Source organism: Manduca sexta, unplaced genomic scaffold (genome assembly GCF_014839805.1).
Source record: "Manduca sexta isolate Smith_Timp_Sample1 unplaced genomic scaffold, JHU_Msex_v1.0 HiC_scaffold_2591, whole genome shotgun sequence".
NCBI classification, from domain to species: Eukaryota; Metazoa; Arthropoda; class Insecta; order Lepidoptera; family Sphingidae; genus Manduca; species Manduca sexta.
The window spans coordinates 1-21,794 of NW_023593571.1; the positions used below are offsets into that span (position 1 = coordinate 1).

Genomic DNA, 21,794 nt, shown 5'->3' on the forward strand with positions numbered 1-21,794 from the left:
AAAGTCCATTATATATTTAGACCATAAAATGTGAACTTCCAGATGGTTGAAGACTTACTATACAGGCTAAATAACAGGCGTCCAATGACTCCTCCGCTGAAAGGCACCAACTATAACTACGGCCTGAACACAGACACGATGAGCTACTGGCTGGACTACTGGGCGAGCAACTACAACTTCACGACGCGGGAAGAGTACTTGAACCAGTATCCACAGTTCTTAACAAACATCCAGGGTCTAAAATCCACTTTATCTGGATCAAACCGGAGGTAAGCAGTTTCCGGAGGGCTGAGTTGTTATGCCAATTGATTAACCGTCTATTTTTTCTGATATGGTATCAATCTATAATAATTTCTTGTTTACGCGAATGCTAGACATTAAAACGAAACAATTTTTCGCATTTTATTATGGTTTTAATATTTTAGTTTTCTAAACTTTTTTGACTTTGCAGACTTTGTGGTCGTTTCGTTGCGGTCTTTGCAGTCTCCCCGTGAGCACGTAGGCTGCAAAGTCTTCAAAATCAGGCGAATACTAGTATATTAAAACCGCGCTAAATTTCGAAAAATGGTTTAATTTTAATATGGTATTAATCTTCATAACTTGCTCAATATAAGAAGTTTAAGAGTCTTTAGAAATGTATTATTAATTAACACCAAAAAATCATCATCATCAGTCCATTGCAGTCCACTGCTGGACATAGGCTTCTTCAAGGTAGAGCCTAGACTGCTACTTTATGCATCCAGTCGCTGCCCTCTTGTGTGTAAGTCGTACGTTTGCCAAGCCGTGGTTTCTTATCTAGAATCTGCTTGCCCAGCGTGGCGATGAGGACATAACCTCCAATGAAAAATCATGTGATTTTATTTACTAGGTCCCTAAAGGTAAATACAGCATTCCACTTCTGATGCTGCACGGGTACCCAGGGTCCGTGCGCGAGTTCTACGACGTTATTGATGACATCATCAAGCCCACTGGCCGGGACTTCGTGGTCGAAGTCGTGATCCCTAGCTTTCCTGGATTCGGTTACTCAGATGTAAGACATTTTATTGCATATTACTGGTTTTGCCGGAATTGCTAATATTTTAAACTGCCTTAGTGGCGTGCCTATATTGCGCGTGCAGTTCGAGAACTCTCTGAGATTCCTGATTCAAATTCTGGGTTGGCCAAATTATATTGGATTTTCTGTTCTATCAGCCTTAATTAATAGTTAACAAGCAAAATCGGATATAGTCCCTTTGATTTGGAATTTAATTAATATAATTTGCACATTTTACTTAAATTTGGTAAATATCTATAGAAATTATGAAAGTAACATCAAATTATAAAATTTTTGACAATTTAAATGAAGTTTATAACAAAATATTGTTAGACTTCAAAGATGTAAAATCATACATAACTTTTCCAGGCTACCAACTACCCAGGACTCGGTACTGCAGAGATGGCGTTCATATTCGAGAAACTGATGACCAGATTGGGTCACGAGCGGTTCTACGTCCACGGGGAGACGCGGGGCTGTCATAGGAAATAACTTGGCCACCTTCTTCCCTGAAGTAATGGTTTTTCTCTGCCCTTATTTTAAGTGTGGAATCGTTGCATTAGACATTATCAATCTAATTGCATAATCGATTTATGAATAAGCATGTTTACAACTGCAGTCGTGACATCGTCGACTCTGTAAAATTCAATCAAGGGCATAATATTTATTTTAAAGAATCCGTGTAGCATCTTGATCTATCATTGATTCAAAATTAGCATCGCCTGATCTCCAGCCCCTTACGCTAATGATTATATAGTGACTAAATTGAATTTAAAATGTTTAGCATAAACATCACAATATGGCCATTATAATTACGCCGTTGTATACCTTAGTACAATGTCTTCTTATAAAAGAGATCAAACCAGTAAATGGATTAGTTGGTAACTGATCGTCACCCCATAACCATCGCTAATACCAAAGGAATTGTCGATGTGTTTGAAACAAATAACTTGTATAACCCGATTTTTCTGCTCATTATCAGACAGGAATTTGTGTCCAATATGTGGGTAGGCTCGCCTCCTATTACATCATGGCATTGAATACAGATGGCGAAAAGTGGGTAAACTAAACATCTCAGTCTACCCATTAAGGAGTACAAGTTGTGTCTATATTAAGCTCAATGTCTTTTTCCAGAAAGTTCTAGGTTACCACTCGACCATGGCTGTGGCGACGACAGATGAAGCACTATCTCTCATCACCGCGGGGTCGGTGTACCCGGCGGCCCTCATGTCAGCCGACCTGATCAGCCGCTTGTACCCGTTGAAGAACACGTTGCAGTACCTCGCGCAGGACTTCGGCTACTTCCACATACACACTGCTAAACCTGATGCTATTGGTGTGTAAATACCAGCCCTGTATTATGTACTCCTTTAATTCTGGGGACAGGTATTTATTACTGAAAGGTTTTAGTTTTTATTGCTTTGAATGATGACCCAAGCTTGCCGTTCATCTGATGAGAAGCGATATGATCGCCCATTATTGTTTGGTATTCCACTGCGCTGGCCACCCTGACACATGAGATGTTAAGTCTTATTATGTCCAGTAATTACACTGGCTACAAAGTCCTTTAAACCAGAACACAACAGTGACTACACACTGCTGCTTGGCGGAAAAAATAGAAATTGCGGTGGTACCTACCCAGGCGGACTCTCACATCTAAGAGACCTACCACCAGTAGAAGTCTTAGTACCACGTTATACTTTCTTACTTTCATATTAAGTCCTGGATTAAAGTCAGGATAAATTTTATCCCAAAGAAGAGCACTGTGGGAAAAGATTTTCAATTTACTTGAATAGCAATAATCCGAGTTTTAAACGAATGTGGGTGGGTCTTGTTAGGTAATCTGTTAAGGAAATGTCGCATTCACGCGAATATATTTTTTAAAGCATAACATCAGCGGAAAATATTATTTCATCTAGAATGTAGAGTACTAAAATCGTAGATTGAGAATCGAGTTCTACTGTAGTTTATTAATTATTCAGAGGTTCTTGTTTCTATTAAAAAAAACAAACCTTTGTTAATCTTACGAAATCCGTAACATTTATTCTTGACCGTCCACAGGATTGTGCGTCGGCGAAACTCCCACGAGTCTCCTGGGCTGGTTCCTGCATTTGTTCTCTATATTTAGCAGGAGAACTAACGGCGACGATCCCATGGGAGGGCTGGAGATATACTCCCGCGACCAGATCATTGACAACCTTATGATCTACTGGGACACTGAGACAGCCACCACCTCCATCAGAATGTATGCGGAAACCATCAATTTGAGGAATCTCCGCTCAGGATATTTCAGGTAAGGAACACAATTACAATTTACTTGGTCTTTCATATGTGAGGGTCCGCCCGGGTAAATACTACTGCAATGTCTCTTTCTGCCAAACAACAGAGTGTAGTCACTGTGGGGATATTGCTTCATCTCTTTCTTTCGCACGCGTCATTATTCCCGATGACGTCAAATGTGGGTATTGCGTCTCATTTCAGTTACTTGTTAATTACCTCTTCCATGGAAATTCAAAGACTTATAACTTGTTGATTTTATTCCGAATTTTAATAATTCCTTCTGTGTTATAATTTATATAACGAATAATTTTAATAGTAAAGAACGAAAATAAGTCCTGTGCCCTATTACGTAACTGTTTTTAGACGTGGATCCCACAAGTATTAAAACCTTACAAACTTCCAGAGTTCCCACGCCAGTTCCGACTATCGCTGTGCAAGCTCTGGGCGAGATATTTTACATGCCTCCAGCAGCTCTGAACACCAAGTTCACCAACCTTGTGGCGGTGGACGTCCTCGACGACTACGGACACTTCCTTGCTTTGGAACAGCCGAAAATCTTTGTGGAGTTGCTGCTCAGTGGTCTACAGAGGATCATCCAGTTCAGCAAACAGAACATGTAAAGTATTGTAGCTTTATTTGTGGGCCTGTTTTACTCCTTGTGTCGATATAGTTGATTGTATCTACACCTAAGTAATTAGCAAGTATTCTCATGTAAGTGACTTTTATTGTCTTTTTTGAGAATAAAATTCTTTAAACGCATGTAGGAACACTTAACCTAATGTTATATATTATAATCTTACCTATTGTACTATTATATAAACACCAAAAATATCAAGGGCGTATACTTAATTTTCGATTTTAATTAAATAACAATGATAATGTTATCCTTATATATACAGACCCACATCTAATCTCGAGCTTTCTCTACTGCGGAGAATCTTCTTCGATTACTCTTTGAGTCCTTTCAATATATAGAATTATCTACATTATTGTACCTATGTTTACGTTAATTCAACTTTTAATAATAATGTTTTTTTTAGGAATGGAGATGCAGAAGGCGGCAACTATGTTTAGTTTGAGCATTAAATTGTATACTTAAGGAATATTTCTAGAAAGAAATGAATTTAATTTGAAAGTGTCCTATGTTTTTCCCAGGTTCTCACACTATCTCCATTATAAAATTTCATCGAAAACCGTTCGTTAGTGCTTTCAACCAATTAAAAAAAAAGTAGGAGATTATTAATTCGAAGTGTATTTATTTTATTTATTTATTTGGTAACACCAACGTAACGTTCATTAACACATAATTAATTACTATATAACAACGTTAATAGTAATCTGAAGGTAAATGTCGTTACAATCTGAGGCGTACACGGCATGCATAATATGCATTTTGTTTATATCATCAGAACTCGGTCATTTCTGAACCGATTTGGAAATATATTTTTCTTGTAGTTTGCTTGTAAAACTGAAAAACTAAAATAATTATGACGTCCAAACAAACGAAATTACGAATTTTCCTTTCTTGTGACGTTTTTAGATATTTTTTGCGTTGGGTTTGTTTGAGTCTCTTCTTACATAGTTATAAATATAGCATCACGCCTTTTCCCCTTTTCAGGGATAGGCAGAGGTGGAACAACTCAGTGCGATTGTCGTATTGTGAGTGAAACACAACTACGTCATCAAAAACACAAAAAGCAAAAATTAAAAAAAATTAACTAACTTAGTCACCTTCTGCAAAATTGGTAACCAGTTTATGTCTGTTATGTGAAATTGTTTTTTGCTTTGTAAGTGGTTTTTGAAAGCGGCTTAATTTTTTGTATTTTTATATTAGTTTATCGTGGTCAGACAGGCAAACAAAGGCGGCGGGAGATTTTTTTTTCAAAATAGATTTTTAGGAGATTTTTAATAATAATATCATCCCTGCATTATATACTTGCCCACTGCTGAGCACGAGCCTCCTCTATTACTGAGAGGGATTAGGCCTTAGTCCACCACGCTGGGCTAGTGCGAATGGTAGACTTCACACACCTTCGAAATTCCTATAGAAGAACTTCTCAGATGTGTAGGTTTCTTCACGATGTTTTCCTTCACCGTTAAAGCGAACGATAAATTCACAAAGAATACACACATGATTGTTTAGAAAAGTCAGAGGTGTGTGCCCTTGGGATTTGAACCTGCAGACATTCGTCTTGGCAGTCCGTTTCACACCCAACTAGACTATCGCCGCTTTTTTTATAGGAATTTTTTAATAGGAAATAATCCGTCTTACATAATTGTTGCATAACTTTAACCGTTTATGCAGGGACAAGCAACGAAAGCCCACAAGAGGAATTCATTTCCCACGTTTTTGCCACATATTTCATTGAGTTTACGCTTCATAGCATGACGTTAGGAAAGCTATAGACTACATAGCTTTCCTCAATGAATGGACTATCGAAAACATATTTTATTCAAAATATTTTTTAGTTCTAACCAGTGGTCCCTGAGATTAGCGCGTTCAAATAAACAAACTCTTCAGCTTTATATAATAGTACTAGCATTCTCTCAACAACGCCTGCGTGAAAGAGTTTTTCGTGGAGAAAGTCCCGCTATATATTTCCTCGGGATATAGAGTACCCTATAACCTTCCGGGGTGTTAAACTATCTCCAAACAATATTTCATGAATATCCGTTCAGTGAATTTTTAAAAAATCGATAACATACAGACAGACAGAAAAGGGGACGTCGTTTAATTCAGATATATACAGATATATTTAACAAGTTTACCATTTTGGCTACCGAATGACCTCAGTACAGTCAAATTAATAAAATGTGTTTAAAAGTTACAGCAATTATAAAATTTTATTTATTTTCTTATTTTGTTTCATTACTCGATATTAACTATAGATTGCTGTCGAATAAATGCAGCGTGTACAGAAACAGCGTTGTTTTCACAGCTAGCGGATAAAATAAGTATCCAAAAAAATATAAAAATACACCGCACCAAGCAAAAAATGCAATAACAAAGTTATGTTTAAATGTAGACCGTGTTCATCATTCTGAAACATTTAATCTATCTATTCTAATATATAAAGCTGAACAGTTTTACGACCGCACTAGTCTTAGGAACTACTAATTCGATTTTGACTTTAATTTTTTCACGATTAGAAACCTATATCTCTCTTATGCGCTATAAATAATATATTAATGATAATATCGGCCCTGTATAATATACTGTCCCACTGTTGTGCACGGGCCACCTCTACAACTGAGAGGGAATAGGCCTTAGTCCACCACGATGTCCTAGCGCGGATTGGTAGACTTCACACACCCTCGAAATTTCTATAGAGAACTTCCCAGGTATGCAGGTTTCCTCACGATGTTTTCCTTCACCGTTAAAGCAAGCGATAATTAACAAAGAATACACACATATTTTTTTTAGAATAATCAGAGGTGTGTGCACTTGGAATTTGAACCTGCGAACATTCATCTCGGCAGTCCGTTCCACAAGCCATTTATAGCGGAACCTATATGCCGGAAAACCTTTTTTAAGAAAGCGAAGTCGCAAGCAGATGCTAGTTTCTTATATAAATGAACGAAGAGATGAAGAAGCTCGTCGTAGACAGTCGTCTTGTTTTATTGCAATTGAATGACGAAACGAGCATGCCGCTCGCCTGATGGTCACCGTTACCATCCATAAACCGTAGCAACACAACACAGAACTCCGAATTACAAATATTGCGCGGCGCTACATTGTCATGCAGACAATATGACTTCTTTGAGTTTTATAATATTCAGTCATTACGCTGGCGCCTAGTGAATAAAAGTGTTTGCTATGCTCGATAAACAAATATACGGAAATAATAAACAAAGTTACATTTTATTAGGCACCGACTTCAAAATTTCGGCCACGGCAGCCATTCTCAACGGAGGAGATATTATAGTGCACAAGTGTGTGCGCAATACACAAGCACTCTCTGTTCCTTTATTCATATAGTCCAGTAAGACGGCAATCCGACCTGACCGGAGAGAGATCAGGCGCAGGACCAACGGCTTTACGTGCTTTCCGAGGCACGGGGTATCACACCGACAACTTCCTAACTCCGAGCTGCGACTGAATAATTTTTAAAATAGAAAAACCCAGCCACACAATTATTTTGGACCGTCTCGGGATTCGAACCCAGGTCCTCAGCGCAGTAGTCATACTTACCGTGTATGATTACAACTACGCCGCCAATGCAGTAGGGTATTTAGTATAATATATATGTCAGCGTGAAACTGTTTACTTGGTTATTTTTTTACATGACCAGTAAAGTACCACCGGTCTATATTTATTTATTCAATTATTGAAAAACTTATTTACTCAATAACAATTTACTGCATAGCAACACTAGCGAAATACACAATGTTCTCGGTTCGAGCGTCCAAACAAGACTGCTGAAGACTCAACAAGACTCCTACAAGACTGCTCCAAGACTCCAACCAGACTGAGCTCTCGGCGTTCGGCCGGTCCTTATATTGACATTTGCAGTCATTGCAGTCGACCTCCCTCCTTTTCTAATACTTCCTCGATGTAATGATAGATGGCGCCACTATCGCTCCGGAAATTCACCAGTGCTGCGGCGCAATCTATACCTGTTATGTAAAATTATTTTTTGGACTTTAGGGATTTTTGGGAGTCGGTTTATTTTTCAATTTTTTTTTAGTTATATGGATTATCCTAGGATTCCCAACTTCTATTTTACCTGTTTAGGGGTAAATTATGAAAAAAGTCGCTCCTACCGAATTTTATTTTTTTATGCAATTTGTAAATTGTTTACAAAATACTTGCATTTGAATGAGGATTTATTATTAAAATAATGCCGCTTTTAATATACTAAATGAACAACTAAACAAAACTGGTGCTACGTAGCGTAGCATAAAAATAATTACTATTTCATTAAAAAGAAATCGCCACATACTGCTCTAAACAATTAGGGGAACAAACGTTATATCCATATACCACTAATAATAAGAAAATAATCTATACTATTATATAAAGCTGAAGAGTTTGTTTGTTTGTTTGTTTGAACGCGCTAATCTCAGGAACTACCGGTCCAAATTGAAAAATTCTTTTTGCGTTGGATAGCCCTTTGTTCGTGGAGTGCTATAGGCTATATATCATCACGCTATACACAATAGGAGCGGAGCAGTAATGGCTAATCTCAGGAACTACCGGTCCAAACTGAAAAATCTTTTTGTGTCGGATATCCCTTTGGTCGTGGAGTGCTATAGACTATATATCATCACGCTATGACCAATAGGAGCGGAGCAGTAATGGCTAATCTCAGAAACTACCGGTTCGAACTGAAAATTTCTTTTTGTGTTGGATAGCTCTTTATTCGTGTAGTACTATAGGCTATATATCATCACGCTATGACCAATAGGAGCGGAGCAGTAATGAAACATGTTGCAAATACGGGGACAATTTATTAGTTTTGAGAGCTTCCGTTGCGTGCGCTGCGTAAACGGTTAAAGTTATGCAACAATTATGTATGACGGGATTGTTCCTCTTAAAAAGTTCTATAAAAATATATTATAAAAACAAAGTCCCCCGCTGCATCCGTCTGCCTGAACGTCTTAAACTCAAAAACTACCCAACGTATTAAGATGAAATTTGGTATGGAGACAGTTTGAAACCCTGGGAAGAACATAGGCTCCCGGGAAACTACTACTTTTATAATGGAAAACTTTAGCCTGAAAAAACTTTACAACGCGGGCGGAGCCGCGAGCAAAATCTAGTTATATAATATACAGGTTACTGACAACTGCCTAGGTGGCGTAGTAGTACTGCATGCGCAGTACGGCAGCGCTCTCAGGTCTTGGGTGCGAATCTCGGGTCGGGCAGTGATATTTGGATTTTTCCGCTCAGTATCAGCCCGGGGTTTGGAATTTGTGCTGGATATGGTGAAAAGACTCGCCCCCTATCACATCATGGGACGGAACACTTAGCGAATAGTGGGTGCTTTCTTTGCGCCTCTGCATACGTCTTAACCCGTGAGGTAGCTGAATGTTTGCCGGCAAACATTGACAGCTACGCGTGTGACGGAAAAATAACCTTATTATGTAGTATATATGTAGTATATAAGGTTATAATCCCGTGACACACGCAAATGTCATGTAGCTGTCTTGGCTCGCCGGCGATTCACGAGAGACCAAGAGTTAAGGTATAAATGCGTGATGTGTGCGTGTTACTAATAAATTATTAAAAGGCGACCGAAATACACTTTTGTTAGTGTCGCGGAGAAAGTGTTTTATGGTTATGTTGGGCTCACCAACCTTATGATGCGATCTTGAGCGGCTTAGATAAATGGATGATCGGGCTATCGCCGGGCCCTTTATTATACCAACTAAAACACGGTGATGGCCTTCTTTAGAGACAGCTGCGTGGCTCCTCAAACAAAAAATGGCTAGCTGTCGACCATTGGCATAGAGTTAAATTTTCCGAAAGGGAACACAACGTATTTGTATTTACAATATGCTTAAATGCGGTTCGCAACTCGTTCGATGATAATCATATTTAACATAAATTATGAAAGGGAAGCCGGTAGGTATCAGGTTAAGGACCCTACTCCATTATTGTTGACCGTTCTTCAGCCTAGAATCGCTGTTCTGCCACTGTGAGAGGCTCAGAAAGACGCATTTGCCGTAAATGGTAGACCAAGTCCATCAGCAATGTTGTCGTCCATCGTGGGGGTCACAAGGCCCTTAATTTTACGAAATGTAATATGGATCAGACGTCTCTTACGACAGGCAGGAGGTACCGTTGGTATTTTCCAGATGTCTGTAATCCGCAGAGCGAGAGACGGCGGTCACTCGGCGACGATTCATGTACCTTCTTTTATTTTTCGTGTTTTTATTGATCACATTAAATATATTTTAGAGTCGGAGCTTTTAAAATATTGTCTACAGTAAGTAAATTCGCGAACAAATGTACAAAAGTAAGTTAAGTATTCAATTTATATTAATCGACTATAAAATGTATTTAATGTGTATATCTACAAATCTATTAACACAAATAACAAAGTATGTTACGTTGCTCGTATTAAATGTGCAATATATCCGAATAATGTAAAACATATTTTTGGTTTCAGTGGTTTTTGATAGTTTAATACAGATTATTTCTTCGCAATTTAGATAAAATACTTTAAGACGTTCAACAATATCATCCATTTTGTGTTGACTTTTACATTACTCTAAAAAAAATGAACACCTGTGCATACCGGAAGAAATTAATTTGCTATGGATATAAAAGGCGCTGATGCGTGCGAGGAGTCGCAAACTCTATCATGATGCATTCGTGGCTGGTACTGGGCTTGGTGGTGGCGGCGGCGGCGGCCGGATACGACTATACGTCGCAGCCTGATCTCTACTACGACACGTGGTGGGGACCCGAGGGCAAGGAGGAAGACACCACCATCAGACCCTTTAGGATCGAATGGGATAAGAAGGTAGATGTTTCAGTTTGGCGATGATTAGTCAACTTGCATTAAAAATTATGGGAATGGCGGCCCAATTGCCAAAGGTGGGTTCGCCACTAGTATAAAAGGCCACTGTCTGGGCTTCATGAGTGATCTCTGTCTAGTCAAGTAATAAAAAACATCAGTAAAGGTTTGGACTCTCGTATTCAAGTCGTTTGAAGTAATAGATTCTCTGCAGTTTACGTTTAACTTTGTAATTTTCCCAGGATATAGATGATCTGGTCTACAGATTGAAGAACAGGCGCGAATTCGTACCTTCCCTAGACGATTCTGCATACCGTTATGGAGTGAACACTCACACCTTCGGCTTCTGGCTGGACTACTGGGCGAACGACTATAACTTCACTGCCCGGGAACAGTACCTAAACCAGTATCCTCAATTTAAGACCGACATCCAGGGTCTGGGTATACACTTCATCTGGATCAAACCTGAGGTAAGTGACTTCTGGGAAGTTGGAGTAATTGACGATTACTATTTCGTGTTCTTTTGAATTAAAACGAGATAAAACATTGCGGAAAGGTACTACTAGTAAGTGACGGTAGTTTAATTGCTTTTTAAAATTCTCAGATATAAGTAATCACTTCAAATTAGTTATATTTAGACTGAAAATATATGTTTAACTTATAAGATATTTTATTTATCCACGCAGGTATAATAAGTCTTATCTTATGATTGATAGAACTATGGAAAAGGCTTGGAGTGTAATGTGAGATGTTTCTTTAAAAACATATTATATATTTATTGACAGCCTTCGTGGCACATTTGCTTAACACAATTATAATATATGCTATCTAATCCATTCCACGTAATAAATTTATTCGCCAATGTATTCTAATTATAGACAAATATTTATTACCAGTAGTTTATACAAGTCCCATTTAAATTCGAGGATTGTAGCTATTTGTATCCAGGTACCGGAAGGCAAAATCAACATCCCGGTGCTGATGCTGCACGGATTCCCAGGGTCAGTGCGTGAGTTTTATGATGCCATCAAGGAAATTCAGAAGGCTACTGAAAACAAAAACTTCGTCCTTGAACTGATCATCCCCAGTCTCCCTGGATTTGGTTATTCAGACGTAAGCATATACTCGTATTTTACACACAACAACAATACTCAACATCACGCATTTTATTCCCGAAGGGGTATGCAGAGGCGCAACCATGGCACCCACTTTTCGCCAAGTGTGTTCCGTCCCATGATGTGATAGGGGGCGAGCCTATCGCCATATCGGGCACAAATTCCAGACTCCGGTCTGATACTGAGCAGAAAAACCCAAATATCACTTTGCCCGACCCGGGATTCGAACCCAGGACCTCAGAGTGCTGTCGTACCGCGCATGCAGTACAACTACGCCACCGAGGCAGTCGTATTTTAATTTGGTAGAAAAGTATCTGGGCCAGATGGTAAATAATCACCACCATTCTAGAATATACGTATCCGCCCGGATACCGACCATCGCCCCCAAGGTGTACAACCCGCCACCATGGACTGTTAAGGGTCTCACGTCCTAGGATCAGTCTGCGTATATGGTTTCAAAGTGGCTAGCATAATTGTCTTGATTGGCGAGTAATTAAATCATCTCTCGTCACTGAATACTCTCTGTGGAAATCATTCCATTTCACATTAGGTAGTAGTGACATCATATTGTTGTGCCCGTCTATAAAAAAGAAACTGCATTAATAGGCCAGCGTGGTGGTAAGCCCTCTTAGTAGTAAAGGAGATCCGTGCCCAGCAGTGGAACAACATATAACACAAGGCCAGTACTATAATTTTATAATATATTCTGCATTCACTAATGGATTTTTCTTAACAGTACTCCAACAAAGAGGGCCTGGGTGCTGCTGAAATGGCATTTATATACAAGAACCTTATGAACAGATTGGGACACGAGAAGTACTTTATGCAGGGAGGAGATTGGGGATCACTCATCACAGCCAACATGGCCACCTTCTTCCCAGATGTAAGACGCCAATGACATTTTTATTAGTCCTTTCCTTGACGCTCTCATTCTGGTCGGTTTGACTACATGATTTGTCATGTTTCCAAAATAAATAAAGAATATTTAGGTGTTATCTAATCCCCTTTTTGCTTCGATATAAATAATATCTAAAAACCCGTTTCTCGTGTTATGAACTGCTTAAAGTCCACGTGCAAAATATTACTACCAAGAGCCTTCACTGCTATTTTTGTTGTAGGAAATCATCGGTTACCATAACAACATGGGTGTGGCCTTGACCGACGCCGCATTCAGCATGATGTCGATAGCATCTTTAAATCCCTCGTCGATAATGTCATGTGACGTTGTTAACCGCCTGTATCCCCTCAAAAATACCTTCGAACAACTCACTAGAGATTCTGGGTATTTCCACGTTCACGCAACGAAGCCTGATACTCTTGGTAAGACTCTTTATTTTGACTCAGTAGTGGCTAAACTAAGCCTCAAAGTGTACATGTGAAAATGCAAATATTATCGACAAACGTTGCCTTGAAGATTTTTAATATTAAGCCTAACTTAACAGTTTTCCATCTCTTAACACTTCACGAAGTGTTACACAGGCCAAGGCGGGACTAGCCAATATTTTCACCATGTGCATTGTATTCTCAACCAAAACCCAGCAGGAGCACCACCAATGAAAACATTTAACTTCTTTGTCATCATCATCAACCACAAGAAGTTCATTGAGGTTTATTATCCAAGTTCCAGGTGGACTTGCCAAAAGTGGTTTGTATCCATCATGTTCCTTCGACCTTTATCACATCTGCCCATTTTCTGTGTCTACCCATCTACCTTCTTACCAGCAATATTTTCGTTGTTCAGGTATCTCGGTTAGCGACTCGCCCACCGCCCTAATGGCGTGGCTTTTCCAGCAAGTATCCATTTGCACCCGCAAGGCCAATTACGACGACCCTGAAGGCGGCCTGCATCGCTACAGGCCAGAGCAACTTCTCGATAACCTCATGTTCTACTGGATGCCCAACAAAGGGCCCACCTCTTTCAGGATCTACTCCAATACTTTTAATCTCAGGAACTATCATTTAGGTTATCTCAAGTGAGTTATAAGGATAGATTTATTTTTATTATAGCAAAGTGACTACCTGGTTTCGCTAATAGAATATTCGTCCTGATAGCGACTGTACACGAGGAGGGAAACCCGTATGGGGTCTAATGAAAGTGTATCACGTTCCGAGATCAGCCTGTATATATCCGATTAAATATGCCGAGGTAGTTGTGTAAACTGGCGAGAGACATCTGTCGTCAGTCGACATTCATTCTGGACCCTACTCCGCTCGCCATCAACTGTAGTTGCGTCACTTTGCTGCACCTGTAAAAAAAAACTAGCGTTAAATAAAGTCCTTACAATATCATCAGTGGCTGTATCTCTTGATGATTGGTACTATTATGCTTTGCCTACTTGAAGAACTCTTATTTAATGAAGTACGGCACGCAACAGATATCTACTGAAACGCTATAGATTTACATTATTCGCAAGCTACCTTATGGAATATAATGGAATTGTGAAATGGCAAAGTGAAACGAATACACCTCAACGGAAACTTTATTTTGACGTATAATATGGTTGATTTCTTTTCCCTCCGTTGCCATTGTGTAATATTCTTTATTAATACTTATATACAATATGATTCTGATATTGTTCGCAGTGTAACAACAACAGTACCTACTGTAGTAGTCCAAGCATCAGACGAGATCTTCTACATGCCTCCTAGTATGTTGAAAACCAAGTTCTCCAACTTGCTTGCCGTGGACGTGCTCAACGATTACGGACATTTCCTCGCCTTCGAGGTGCCTGACGTCTTCGCCAGTAACTTCGTGAGCGCCGTCCAGAGGATCCTTGCCTTCAATAACCAGAATATGTAAAAAAAATATTATTATACCCAGGTAATGTTAGGTATTTCGACAAACCACTTTACTAAGGCTCTCGTAGGAGAAAGTCCTAATAAATTGGGACAGAAGTTAGGTCTCACTGCGATATTTATATCTGCGAAGAAACAATATCTGCACTATCACACAGTTAAGTGTGTATGGTTGCCAAAATCACGTTAAGGTCTATAAGGGCTCGCGAACATCTGCCTTTCTTCTCCCCTCTGCCCATCCTAATATAGTTCATTCTCCTTTCCTCACACTTCCTTTCCATCCTATCCCCATTCCCTAGGCATTGCCGTGGTTGCTTAGCACAGGGATTGTCTCTACGCCGTTTGCAGGATACCTCTGGTGAATACAACAGCGGCTCCCCAAAAAAATCTGCTCTATTGTGATCTAATTTTACCATTAAAGGAAGTGTGATAGGCATTATAAGACTTATGGCCTATTTCAAGTTTCATTCAATCAATTATCGTATGAAACAGCTTATGTAGTACACACTATTCATTTTGTTATTTATTTGGGCACATAAAGTAATGGAGTTTTCAGCTCAATCAATCAATTTATAGCTTTCCACAATTGTTAAAATATAGGTTTACATGAAGAAACCTACATAACCTTGGACCCCCGCAGGAGCACGGCAACATGATAAATTATTATTTATTTCTTTTTTTAGCCTAATAGTCTAGAGCCCATGTTGTGTCCGATAAGTGAAAAAGGATAGCCTTTCCTTACATGGGACCCAATATAGCTAGGGATCGTTGAGAGATTTTTGCGCCGCTTCTTCTTTACAGCAATAACGTTTCGAAGCGGTGATAGATTCATTACGAGTTGAAAGAGCTTGTGAAAGATTATTTGAATTAAAAAATGAGTTTAGTCGATATATAGATGTAATACTCTGCCTACAGGTGTGATGATATGTACGTATTCTCTCTGGGCGAATTTATATAATTATTCCCTGTATATTTTCAGGAATGTTCGTCAAGATAAGCAGGATTTCCGTGCGAACAAACTTTCGAACATAAGGCAACTTGTACGCGAAAGAATTAATTCAATTCGTGATAAAATGAGTAACTACGAGAACAATGAAAATCCTTTTATGTATTAATTGTAATAAATTGTTTTAATGATATTGTTTGTTTTTATGTCAACCTATCCATATTGTGCTAAGGTGTTGTCTCTGAAGTTAGACAGTATTAAAGTTTATATAATAAAAATCCCATTAAAAATATAAATGTGTAAGTAGGAGCCAAGTTCAAAATTAAGAATATGCATGATTGTTGATTTCGCTGACCAAAATGTTAAGACCTAAATGAAATGAAATTTATTTAGAATAACATGTTACCATAATATATTTCTTTTTTATTTGTTACGAACTGACCCGACAGACGTTATCCCGTCTTAACTATGAATTTGCAGCGCGCATTCTGACAGTTATATAAAATTAATATTTTCGTTAAATTTTCTAATTTTCACTATTTAAAAAAATATATATACCTATATATTGAAATCGGTCCAGCCGTTCACGCGTGATGGCATGACCAAGGGAAATAGGGAATTACCTACACAAAATCTATACTTATAATAAATCTGTAGAGAAGTCAATTCTGTACATGAAATATATTTCAAAAATAACTATCAGGGGGTGATTAGGGATCGATACTGATGCCAAAAATGCAATTAATAAAATTTTTGTCTGTCTGTCTGTCTGTCTGTCTGTATAACCGTTATAGAAACAAAAACTACTCGACGGATTTTAACGAAACTTGGTACAATTATTTTTCATACTCCTGTGCTGGTTATAGTATACTTTTCATCACGCTACAATTAATAGGAGCAGAGCAGTGAAGGGAAATGTTGGGAAAACGGGAGAAGTTACTCCATTTTTAAGCTTCCGTCGCGTGTGCAACCTTAATGGTTAAAGCTACATAGAAATCATGTATGACGGAAATGTTCTCCTTAAAATTATGTAAAAATATCCCACGACAGCATATGTCTATCTTTTATGGTTGACTCACAATGACACGTGTAACTTCCGATAGCTTAGCAGTTCGAAGCTTTCTCATTATATTTGTTTACTAATCTTAGGAACTATCGGTCCAAACTGAAAAATTCTTTTTGCGTTGGATAGCCCTTTATTTGTGGATTGCTATAGGCTATATATCATCACGCTATACCCAATAGGAGCGGAGCAGCAATGGCTAATCTCTGGAACTACCGGTCCAAACTGAAAAATATTTTTGCGTTGGATAGCCCTTTGTTCGTGGAGTGCTCTAAGTTATATATCATCACGCTATGACCAATAGGAGCGGAGCAGTAATGGCTAATCTTAGGAACTACCAGTTTGAACTGAAAAATTCGTTTTGTGTTGGATAGCCCTTTATTTGTGGGGTGCTATAGGCTGTATATCATCACGCTATGACCAATAGGAGCGGAGCAGTAATGAAACATGTTACAAATACGGGGACAATTTATTAGTTTTGAGAGCTTCCGTTGCGTGCGCTGCGTAAACGGTTAAAGTTATGCAACAATGATGTATGTCGGGATTATTCCTCTTAAAAAGTTCTAAAAAATATATTATAAAACAAAGTCCCCGCTGCATCCGTTTGCCTGAACGTCTTAAACTCAAAACTACCCAACGTATTAAGATAAAATTTGGTATGGAGACAGTTTGAAACCCTGGGAAGAACATAGGCTCCCGGGAAACTACTACTTTTATAATGGAAAACTTTAGCCTGAAAAACTTTATAACGCGGGCGGAGCCGCGAGCAAAAGCTAGTATAAAATAAATTTCCTTTCTTTTCTCTGTTTATCGCTACGGTCACTTGGGGGGAGAGTGGAATAGTTATGTTGGTTTCACTGGTCTTACGGTCCAATGTCGACACTCGGGAGTATAGCATCCGAGCGAACATTGGACCGAGTCCTAACCCCTGTATACCCTATACCGGCATACTAACCAGAATTCGCAGTAGGTTTCTCCAACGCATACAAGACAGTCGCAGGGTATGCTGTTACAGTGAGATAGCTGCGCAGAACCGTCTCTGCGCTCTACCGTATTGCAGCACCACTCTTATTGAGGGGGAATGAGATGCCCCCGTACGCTAAAAGACGCCTAAGGCGTCTACGACTTCGGGAGACCGACTATTTGTATTGTCGTCTACCTCGGAGTTACTGTAGTCGAACGAGCAGCCTCCCATTGCTCGCCCCGTGATTATCTTTAAGCTCCAATTAGTTGCTTCTTCCGATAGACAAGGGATATCGTGGCGGTATTATGTAGATGGCCCGAGCTACAGGGCGCGGGGCAGCTGTCAGTCGTCTACCTGGCGCCTCCTTTGTCTCCTCTGGCTGTGAGCGGGATTGCTCTGCTCACAATCCCGGCACTCTCCTTCCACAAAATAACACACTCGCAGTAGGAGGAGCTCGCCATGAACTTCAGCCGCCGACCGTGGAAAACCATGGCCGGCAGCGAAAAGTCTCCTCGGACGACTGCTCTATGATCGTCGCGTTGTCGATCCTAGGCTGGGCACTCCTCGAGAGTGTATTAAACCGTGTGCTCGCGACCGTTGCCAGAATGGTGGCAAACGGACGTCTCCTCTTTTCCGACCCGACACAGAAACCAGTCAAAATACCCGTGGCCCATCATCACGCCATCAAAACCAACTTACAGTGGTTGCAACTCAATACATGAATAATCTTTGAACATCACAATGTAAACCGTTCTCGATGAAGAGCCACAAACATATCCTTAATAGTTTCCACCCAGTGATCAACGTGGTGTCTAGAGCCCGCTTGGGGCGTAATTTCGTATCTATTATAAGATTATAAACAATACCTAGCGTTAATTAAATATGACAATTTGGCAATTCGGTTAAGTTTTCGGGTTAAAACATATAAGTCGCCACTCGTACTTAAATTTGATGATTGGCCTGAGCATAGACAACCTCTAGGAGTCTTGCGTTTAACTACTCAAGCATGAGTACACATTCATACTGTGGAATCATTAATATCTTTAGTCCTTGTTGTAATGCTAAAGGTTGTCTGAATATTTGGATGTTCGTTAAAAAGTGCAAAAACCATTGAAGGGATTTTTGAATTTTTACACAGACGGACCTCGGCCTAGTTTAAGAGTAGATTTAGTAGATTTAATGTAAAAGGATATATAATACTTATTCCGAGAATGGTCATACATGCGAACGGTGCCGCGTGTCATCCACAAAGAACTTAGTAACAACCAGCATAATCCCACGTGGAATGTAAATAAGTCAAGAAAATGTTCCAAATGTGTTCGCAAATAACACTGCACGTCATGTTCATTATAACACTACTGTTTGTGCAAATATTCCACGTTCTGTTGCATATTTTATTAGTGTTAATAATTTCGAAACACTTAACCAAATATTAATAATAAGAAATGTACACGTGAAGTACAAATACTGTATAGCTTTTCAATAATGCGTTTACTCTTATTGTTTATCGACAAAATGGGTATTCGTGGCTCTTTGCTGCGGTTATGTTCATCGTATCACTCACATAGGTCCCAATTGGTGTTCTTAGCTGGCATTCAATCTTAAGTAAAATCAATACCTTCTGAAGTTCCACAAGGTTTCCAGTCGGGCCCTCTGTTTTTCCAATATATATCAACGAAATGGACGTACCTAAGGTAGAGGCAAGGATGCGCGCCGTCCACCTTAGAAATGTTTTTGCTTAGCTTAGAAAGGTTTTTGCGTCTACAGAAACGTGTGCTGTAGGCGTTTCGTTGGAAAGCTATTCGTATTGTTCCCGCCAGCGACCCCCCCTCCCCCTAGAATAAGAAAGCAATGTCATTCATAGTCTCTCTGCAATTATCTTTCGCCGCAGTACTACTGTTCTAACTACGTGTTGTCATGCATATCGTTGTTTCCGCTAGGCTGAGTGAGCCAATTCTATTAACCGCTAACTGTGTATCTGGGCATCAGGGTTTGTGAGCTGTCACGAGTCGCTGGCACAGAATGTAAGTCTAGCTTGCATTCCGACCTGGGGTATTATGACTCCAGGTTCACTTTGCGTGTTTTCAGCACGCGTTCACGGTGCGTAGTCACGGTGCTTTAACAGATGTATGGGAGAGCTGTCACCCGACCACGCGAACTGTGCACCACCATAGTAGGGAGTGCTGACCTACCTACTGCCGGCGAGCTGCCACCGGAGCTAACCACGTGCACACCATCAACCTCGCTATGGAAATTTAAATAAAACATCCGAATTTCAATAGGGAAGATGGTTGGAAGCTTGCACAAGTCTGTCATCCCTCCTTCTAGAAATATTATTGACCTCCACGGTCCTTTTCGCAAAATGGTTTTAAGTTATAATGAAATAAGGAACGATTTTAATATTTTTCACGCTTCTTTTCAAAGGCAAAACAATATTTTGAAAATAATTAAAAAATATTGTAACAACAATTGTATTTTTTAATGATATAAGTTCTTGGGTATTGTAGCCAGTGTAACTACTGGACATAATAAGACTTAACATTTCATATCTCAGGATGGCGAGCGCAGTGGAATATCAAACAATACTTTGTAATTCAAGGTGTTGGATGGTTTCTACTGTTTATGGGCTGTCGTATCGCTTACCATCAGGCGAACGGCAAGCTCCCGTATCATCATTCAAAGCCATAAAATAATTAATGTTCTAGAATAAGCATCTGTGGTGACGTTGTTTCATGTACAGTCAGCCACAAAAGTACCTGTTCCAATATGAAAGTTTTGAAACGCTTCTACAAATTAACTCAATCGAAATATTGTTTTTTATAAAATAATGTGAACCTTTTGAAATTCATTTTGAATAAAGCACGATTATTGAAAGTACATAAAATCTTGTAAATGGTACGCAATTCAATATACGAAAGTTTCGTTCATCAATATTTCATCCTATTTCCAATCATTATATAGATACATAGCATTACGCCCTTTTCTCATTCCAGGGGTAGTCAGAGGTGTAACATACTTACATACATAAACTGAAGGAGAGCCTATTGCCAGCTACTGGACACAACTTTAAACGCTGGATTAATCTATGTTTTATATAGTACATACTAGCGACCAGCCCCGGTTTCGCACGGTTGCAATGCTGACTATTTAATGAATGCTATTATTATACATATAAACCTTCCTCTTGAATCACTCTATCTATTAAAAAACGGCATCAAAATCCGTTGCGTAGTTTTAAAGATTTAAGCATACAAAGAGACAGGGGACAGAGAAAGCGACTTTGTTTTATACTATGTAGTGATATTCATTGTTTATTTATGTTTAATATACTTACACCTAATTGTCTCATCTCTGCATCACCCAAAGTTTGACTGTTAGAAAATACTAAGGCGTTAAGTCCATCTGTATACACCTACTGTGTATAAAGTTTAAATAAATAACCACTGATCGATAAAGGGAATTATAATTTTACCATATCACTTAATACGCTTGTCTTAAAAATAATATCTCTTTATTTAGAAAATACAAAACAAATTGAAAATCACGAAGCAAAATATAAAAGTGTTTAGTTTTTGGACATTTAAATTTAGTCAGGTTATTTATTTGATAGGTACAAAGAACTTATAAACAATGTTTCACATCTACCAAACGATCGAGGCAATCAAACTCAAAGTTCGCTTTATCGCATTGTTTGTGGTTTAAGATCCTCTCAACAGCGCTGATGACTAGCTTGGCGAACTGTTCGGGCATCTCGTACGCCAGGAAGTGTCCTCCCTCAGACAGCACGTCGACTGCGACGAGGTTCGTGTACTTGGTATTCAATGCTGCTGGTGGCATGTAGTAGATTTCATCAGGGGCTTGGACTACCACTATTGGCACCGAGCTTGGTTCACTGCGGAGAAAAATATTACTGGTGTCATTGCAAAGTTAGGCAAGATGTTATGGGCAAAATCCAAACAACGAGATTGCAAAGCAATTTTGAAAGTTGATTCGACAAATTATGTTTTTTCGTGAGCTCATCGTTGCATAGCACAATGTTTTACGACCAGCTGTCTGATTCAAAATCCCAAAATACTGACTTGATAAATCCCATGTCGTAATTCCTCCAATTGACGGTTTCCGCGTAGATTC

The 21,794-nt window shown here is 39.2% G+C and overlaps 4 protein-coding genes across 4 annotated transcripts; 3 read left to right on the forward strand and 1 right to left on the reverse strand.

The window, feature by feature from the left end:
* Nucleotides 1-42: 42 nt before the first annotated feature.
* LOC119192299 (juvenile hormone epoxide hydrolase-like) lies at nucleotides 43-1,525 on the forward strand (the record flags this gene model as incomplete). The annotated part of the gene is made up of 3 exons (XM_037446122.1): nucleotides 43-269; nucleotides 889-1,030; nucleotides 1,403-1,525. Coding segments are annotated over 3 exons (492 nt in total), but the record flags the coding sequence as incomplete, so codon positions are not given.
* LOC119192301 (juvenile hormone epoxide hydrolase-like) lies at nucleotides 240-4,448 on the forward strand. Its single transcript, XM_037446123.1, has 7 exons — nucleotides 240-269; nucleotides 869-1,030; nucleotides 1,403-1,547; nucleotides 2,168-2,369; nucleotides 3,095-3,326; nucleotides 3,717-3,929; nucleotides 4,354-4,448. The coding sequence occupies exons 4-7, from the start codon at nucleotides 2,192-2,194 to the stop codon at nucleotides 4,385-4,387; spliced, it is 657 nt and encodes a 218-aa protein (XP_037302020.1). The 5' UTR covers nucleotides 240-269; nucleotides 869-1,030; nucleotides 1,403-1,547; nucleotides 2,168-2,191; the 3' UTR covers nucleotides 4,388-4,448.
* Nucleotides 4,449-10,606: 6,158 nt separating this feature from the next.
* LOC119192303 (juvenile hormone epoxide hydrolase-like) lies at nucleotides 10,607-15,824 on the forward strand. The gene is made up of 8 exons (XM_037446125.1): nucleotides 10,607-10,785; nucleotides 11,022-11,249; nucleotides 11,728-11,892; nucleotides 12,631-12,777; nucleotides 13,013-13,214; nucleotides 13,636-13,867; nucleotides 14,478-14,690; nucleotides 15,670-15,824. The coding sequence occupies exons 1-8, from the start codon at nucleotides 10,624-10,626 to the stop codon at nucleotides 15,803-15,805; spliced, it is 1,485 nt and encodes a 494-aa protein (XP_037302022.1). The 5' UTR covers nucleotides 10,607-10,623; the 3' UTR covers nucleotides 15,806-15,824.
* Nucleotides 15,825-21,211: 5,387 nt separating this feature from the next.
* LOC119192302 (juvenile hormone epoxide hydrolase-like) lies at nucleotides 21,212-21,788 on the reverse strand. The gene is made up of 2 exons (XM_037446124.1): nucleotides 21,743-21,788; nucleotides 21,212-21,555 (listed from the first exon to the last, which is right to left on the reverse strand). Exons 1-2 carry the CDS (start codon nucleotides 21,754-21,756, stop codon nucleotides 21,285-21,287), a joined length of 285 nt encoding a protein of 94 aa, XP_037302021.1. The 5' UTR covers nucleotides 21,757-21,788; the 3' UTR covers nucleotides 21,212-21,284.
* Nucleotides 21,789-21,794: the final 6 nt, after the last annotated feature.